A 6,955-nucleotide genomic window follows, 5' to 3' on the forward strand; every position below is an offset into this window, starting at 1 on the left:
TGAGCAACATCCTTGATGCAATCATAGAAGAAGCAGGAGCCCTTTCCCTAAGATGAAAGATTCATGATAATATATTGACGGTGCATGAGATAGTAAGCAGTATACATAGCGGGAAACCATTTATGTTGAGATTAAATATCTGGAATGCATATGACTGTAGATTGGGCTTTCTGGAGCCAATCTCTTACTCAATTGGGTTTCTGTAAATCCAAAGTTGCAACGAACGTATCCTTGCAGTGGCTTTCAGCGTGGTGATTAATGGAAGTGAAACTTGATGATTGATGGAAGTGAAGCACAACCCTTTCAGAGTTAAAGGGGCATTAGACTAGACCGAGAGATCCCCGGTCATCGTTTTTGTTTATCATCGCTTGTTGAGATGCTACCTAGAAGGGTTGGTGGTTGGGGAGGACTGAGGAGTACGAAGATAACCATACCTATATCTATAGAACTAAGTTCATGCTCTCCAGGCCAATTTTTGCAGACGTTTATATGCTAGTTTGTAAGGCTGATAGAGGTTCAGTGCAGTTATAAACGAAGTGCTTGCCCACCTCAAGACAACGGCTGGCCTGAGGGTAAATTCCCAAGAATCCTTCTTGGTTCTTTTATTAGTGAGAGCACGCTTAGAAGATTCTCTCATCGTGAGCTTCCAAAGACCTGAGTCCCCCACTGTTCAATGGCGTGCTGATGATTGGAGATGTGTGAAGAACTAATTAGTCAGATCATGAAATGTCTTGCTAATAGTAAGGGACATTTATTGTCTTTCATGGGTGAAGTTCTTATTAAGGATGTGGTAAACCCAAATTCTGGACTACTAGATGATGAGTTTCAAATTGTAGGGTTTTGTAGTAAGAGACTGAAAATGACTATAGCAAGTTTTCATGGAGGAAGTTTAGTAGGTAGTCGGGTTCGTAGAGGGCAAACACCTTCGAACTCAACCTCGGCGTAGCCCTATTTGTATGAAGGGATACAGTAAACAACCCACATTCAGAAAAATCTTCTGCAGCAATCGTAATCCGTATCTCGCTATTCCTTCCCCTGCTCTGGTTTTCTTTGGCACGACAAGGTTATACTGGCTTGACTAAGTTGTAACAAGGGACGACCTTGGTCATCTTAATTTTTAACTCATTAGGTGCACGGCGCTTTTGTTGGTACACAATTCCAAAACCATTCTATATGCATCATGACATCATTTTGGAGGGGTATAGTGCAACTGGGCAGCAAGGTTGCTCATATTTAAGGGTTTGAAGTTCAAATTCTGTAGTCAGTGTCATGCTTTTAGTGTGTTAGCATAACACTTAAGTAAAAAGATGCTTCATAAGCAAGTCAAAAGCTTGAAGGCATAAAGATACAGCCTTCAAAATTTTACACGAAAATAGTTTCCCCCAAGTAAACATTAACTGCATATAAAACCCTTAGCGTCGGACAAAAATATCCCCAAAACGATGGAGCAGGTGGAGAACGCTAGACGTTTGATATGGTAAAGTTATAATCGAAGTCATAAAAAATCGTCGGTAACGGGTGCGAGAGAACGCTAGACGATTGATAAAATTTCCATCGACCAGAATGAAAAATCTGACCAGAGCGACCAATCCCTTGCTGCCAAGTGCTATTTTTCAACTACCATCAGTGCAAGGACCTGCAGCTTACGCAAGGGTGAGAGCCCAGGGATTCAAAACCTTCTTCAACCACTGGACCCCAGCAGTTGTGGCCCGCCCCCACCATGTCACGGGAAGGGCGGTACTTCTCCAGCTTAAGTTTACCATTCCCACATAACTGGTTGGAGGATAGTACTGTTGCACTAAAATTGCCTGCCATATCCGCGGTCGCTATCTTTTAAACAGTGTAAAACTCTGTTTTTACATTATACAGAGCCTCTTACTTTCCCTTGTAGAAAAGAGCGAATTAGAACATCGGTCATGAAATATTCTTGGCTAAAAACTTGAAAGAAACTGAGCGTGTTCAGATGCTTGCATCTACTTCACATGCGAGTACATTTGACTTTCACCGACCTTGATTTAGAAAGGAGCTGCAAATTAAACTGTACTCCTGATTCCTCGCTGTTCCGTCCCAAATAACTCGAAATGAGGAAGGGTTCTATATGCACATCACCGTCACATGGATATTTCTTTTCAACTGCCATTTCATATACCCTTACATAAGAATCATACTAAAAACCCTGTAGAAATGGTTCAGTTGTCACCCTCTCTTACAGCCAAATTTATTCAAAGCCCCTCTTATGCTTTCTGTTTTGATTAATGTTAATATAAATTATCCAATATTTGATCGTTGTCAGGCACATTTCCGGCAGACTTCAAATCTTTTCCTAGAATTTCCAGCATAAAATGGACGTCCCCAGTACAGGCTTGAGAGTTGTCGTTCACCAAGAACTGGTGACGGATACCATTGAGCTCAATTAGGCTCCACCCAGGTGGTTTCTGGATTCCATTCCCAGACATCAGTTCCCTCATCTTCCGAGCATCATCCCACCTGCTTGATTTTGAAAATATGTTCGACAAAAGGACGTACCTGCCGCCATGGAGAGGGTCGAGTTGGAGAAGTCTCCTCCCAACAAGTTCACCAATCTCAACATTTCCATGGACCTCACATGCGCCTAACAAAGCTCTCCAAGCTACAGAATTTGCTTCTATTGGCACTTTTTCTAAAAATGCATTGGCCTCCTTTAGGAATCCCGCTCGACCGAGGAGATCAACCACGCAAGTGTAGTGCTCGATTTGTGGAATGATGGCATGAAATTTGATCATGGAATAAAATTGTTGCACGCCTTCTGCAATAAGACCACTGTGGCTGCATGCTGAAAGAACGCTGACAAAGGTGATCGCATCTGGTCTCAGGCCTGAATCCTCCATGTCAGCAAGTAGATCGAGTGTCTTCTTCCCCTGCCCATGTTGGGCCAGGCCAGAAATCATGGCATTGAAGAGGCAGACGCTCTTTTTATCATCGGTAACTCCATAGAAAACCTCCAGAGCAGTATCTATGCAGCCACACTTGCAATACATGTCCACAAGAGCAGTCATCAGAACCGAGTTTTGCTCAATTGACCTGTTCTTGATGTAGCCATGAAGTCTCTTGCCAACATCTAGTGCACCGAGGCCAGCGCAAGCAAAAAGGGCACAGACCAAAGCTACTTCATCTAACTTAAGGCCTTCCATCTCCATTTTTTCAAACAGTTGCAATGCCTCTGCAAAATATCCTGCTTGAGAATAGCCACTGATCATGGCTGTCCACGTTACTGGATCTGCTTCAGGCATGTTAGCAAACAGAAGTCTTGCATTTTCAATCTCCCCGATTTTGGCATACCCAGACACCATAGAGCTCCACGACATCGGGCTTTTCTTCCTCATTCTGCCGAACAGCTTACTTGCGGTATCCATCAACCCCAACTTTGCGTACATATCAATCAGTGCACTTTCTAAGATTAAATTCATATCAATTTCCCAGCTTTTGCAGATGAAAAGATGAATCTGCTTTCCTTTGCGTGCGTCTCCCGATTTTGCACAGGCGGACAGCAGACCTACCATAGTATATTCATCAGGCTTGACGCCCAAGATAATCATTTCTCTGAATACACACAATGCATCTACAGGATCATTTCCACGAGAATATCCAGTGATCATGGTGTTGAATGAGACTACATCTCTCGTAGGCCTCCTATCAAACAGTTCGCGTGCAGAATCCATATCACCAAATACTGAGTACATATGCATCATAGCATTCACAACAAACAAATCTGTATCGAACCCGTTCTTTATAATATGCGAATGAACCTGCATACCGGATTCTGGCGTCCCGCACCTTGCACATGAATTGACCAAGAAGGGGAATGTATAGTTGTTCGGTGAAGTAAAGGAATGGAGCATCTGTTTATAAAGGAAGAGTGCATTTCGATGAGCAGGCGTCTTAGAATAGGCTCTGATGAGGGTGTTCCAGTAGAAGATTCCTGGCTTCTCGATTTGGGAGAAGACAAGAAGCGCATGGTCGATGTCGCCGGAACTCGCGAGAGCAAAAAAGGAGACGACCTTCCGAAGGGCGATTGGGTTTTCGTGGAGGCCACCGGCGATAAGCTGTGCATGAATCCGAAGCGCATCCCTAAATCTCGGAGAGGATTCCAAGAGAGCTAGTAGCTTTGGCAATGACAAGAATGTAACAGGCATCTCATGGCCAGTTTCATCTCGGGAAATTGATGGCCGTCTCCGAGCCCGAATACGGGGGGTTATCTTCAACTGGCGATCTGCAAATAAGAGGGGAAGGAAGAGTGGAGGAGGAGGAGCAACCAGTACTGTACTCGAATGAACGCTCGAGTAGCAAGTTTGGGCAGTCGGTTATGAATGAAAGGGTTGTGGATGGGAGAGACGATTTTGGTTAAGGTGCAGCTATCACCTTTGTTTTGTTTAGTTAAGATTGTTTGATGGGTATGCAGCTTGTGTTAATGGAGCTTGGCGTTGTTTTGAAAAACTTTCCTGGTATATACATCATTCTTTCCTAAGTAAAGGTTGCGGCAATGTTTAAAAACTCACCGAGTCAGTTCGTTGACTCGGGCTCAGCTTGCTCCCCTAACTGAGTTGAGGGACTTGGTTCGGTAAAAAACTCAACCGTTGACTCAGTCGAGTCACGAGTCAAGGAAGACCTGTTCGAGTTTTGTCAAGTCTCCATTTTTTTTTTTTATGGGTCAAAAATTCAGGCGAGTTTTTGCATAGACTCGTTCGCTCGGAATGAGTCGAGGGTGGGTTTAAACCCACCAGGATGTGTATTCATTGTTGTTAAAAACTAAAAGTTGCTGGTGCGTTTTTCAATGACCCCATCGGCGTCAACAGAAAAATCGGCTTCTCATGTTTCTGTTTCCCTCCTCCCTATTCTTCTCTCCCTCTGTTTTGCCTAGTCTTATGGAAGTTTTCTCATCCTCTCTCTCTCTCTCTCTCTCTCTCCTGCTTAGATGGAGAATGGGAGCAGCAAAATAGCTGCAATTGAGAGTAATGGTCTGGGACCTTTCGCCTTCGAGCTTTCCGCCTCAAACCCTCGAAGCTTAATCGCCTTGTCCATGTTTGGGCATTCAGATCTGACCCAATGCATTTGATTAAAGTTATTGTGTGTTTAAATTATTCTCATTCTTTTCAACTGAATGCATATTCTGTTTCTCGTTTCATGAAATGATCTTTTGAATGTGACGTATCATTATGGTTGCTAATTTGCTATTAACATATTACTTGCTACTTCCTAGTCATACGTTATTAATTAATCTGCAACCTTATGCAGTTGACAGATTTTAAAATTTTTTACTTTTAAAATCTGTTACTGTTAGTGAAGATGGACTTTAGTTTTTACCTTTAAGGTTGAGGGTTCTACCTGCTGCCTCTCCATTTTTTATGCAAACAAATATATATAGTTAAGTGTTAACATTGAATCGTGTATGTGTGTGTGTGTGTTTGCAAGTCTGCATTAGTGTAGGGTATATGTGTGTGTGTGTGTGTATATATATATATATATATATATACACATTGTCCTTTATTGTTTTGATTTCTAATATTTAATAACTTAATGCTTTACTAATTCATATAAGTTATAAATTATAAGTTACAACAATGTTCCATCGTTATTGTATAGCCTAGTAAGCTTATTTAGTGTTTATGTCAACTTCGTAACTTAAGCATCATCTTGCTGGAGTAAAGGAAAAAAGTCGAACCATGTAATGAAGTGGCAAACAAGGGGAGAAAGATAATTTGTACACGTTTAGAGTCATTTATGAAACAAAAGAGCTATAAAAAGCACATTGTCAATGAAATTTGTTCTTTTGAGCTGAACAAAGATGAAAATTATGAAATAGACTTCTTAGATGAAAGTGATGAGACTCTAAGAGTTCAAAGAGGAAAAATTATTATGGAAAAATGTGCCAAAAAAAAAGAACACTTGATTCTTTTGTTCGAGCTAAAATAGTAGCTCCATCAATGAAACAACTTGGCATAAGAACAATACTGGATAAGAAGGCAAAAGATAAAATGTGTTCTGCAGTTGTTATGTAGTTTATCATTTAGCAATTTCTTTTAATGTAGTTAATTATCCTTACTTTATTAAGATGCTTGAAATTTGTTTCATCCAAAAGAATGGGGTTGAAGCTACCTTCATCATCTGAATTTTTTGGACGATTATTAAAAGTAGTAATAAAATAAATTGATGAATAGTTTAAAGAATATAAGGAATTATTGTTTGGAGCAGGTTTCTCTAACATGGCTAATGGTTGGAAATATGCTAACCATAGAACATTAATATTTTTTTTTTGGGTTCCTTGTCAAAGGAGCATATATTTTTTTAAAATTGGTTGATGCAATTAATATTGTAAAAAACCTAAATAATTTGCTCAAATTGTTTAATGAAGTGGTGGAAATGATAGGTATTGAAAATGTTGTTTCGATTTTTTTTTTTACAATTATTAGTAATTTATATTATGTTATACTTTACATTATGTTGTACTTTACATGTGCAATGTGAATGTGCAATATCTAATAACCATATATATTCTGTCATTCTACACAGATAATCATAGATAATGTAGCTAATTATCTTGCAGCAGAAAAAGTTAGAGGAAGAGAGAACATTTATCTTTTGGACTCTTTGTGTAGCTCATTGCATAGATTTTATGATCGAAAATGTAAGCAAAATCAAAAGTATAGATGGATGCGCATAAATGAAAGAACATTATCAAGTTCATTTATAATCATAATTTTGTGTTGAATTTGATGATGACCAATTTGGTAACAACAAAGAGATTCCACAACCAGTTATTACAACATTCGCCATTAATTTTATCATGTTCCAAAGTTTATTAGAACTTTGAACTGGTCTTCGAAGGATGGTAGCTTCAAATGAATGGAGCAAATTGAAGTAATCAACATTTGTTGACAGAAAAGTGATGAAAAAAATTTATATTCAATCCTAATTTTTG

General features: G+C 39.8%; 1 protein-coding gene across 1 annotated transcript; it reads right to left on the reverse strand.

Annotated features, from left to right (window-relative positions):
- Positions 1 to 2,258: 2,258 nt before the first annotated feature.
- LOC116260259 (pentatricopeptide repeat-containing protein At2g22410, mitochondrial-like) lies at positions 2,259 to 4,172 on the reverse strand. The gene has a single exon (XM_031638440.1). It carries the CDS (start codon positions 4,170 to 4,172, stop codon positions 2,259 to 2,261), a length of 1,914 nt encoding a protein of 637 aa, XP_031494300.1.
- Positions 4,173 to 6,955: the final 2,783 nt, after the last annotated feature.

This window comes from Nymphaea colorata, chromosome 9, assembly GCF_008831285.2.
Source record: "Nymphaea colorata isolate Beijing-Zhang1983 chromosome 9, ASM883128v2, whole genome shotgun sequence".
Lineage (NCBI taxonomy): Eukaryota > Viridiplantae > Streptophyta > Magnoliopsida > Nymphaeales > Nymphaeaceae > Nymphaea > Nymphaea colorata.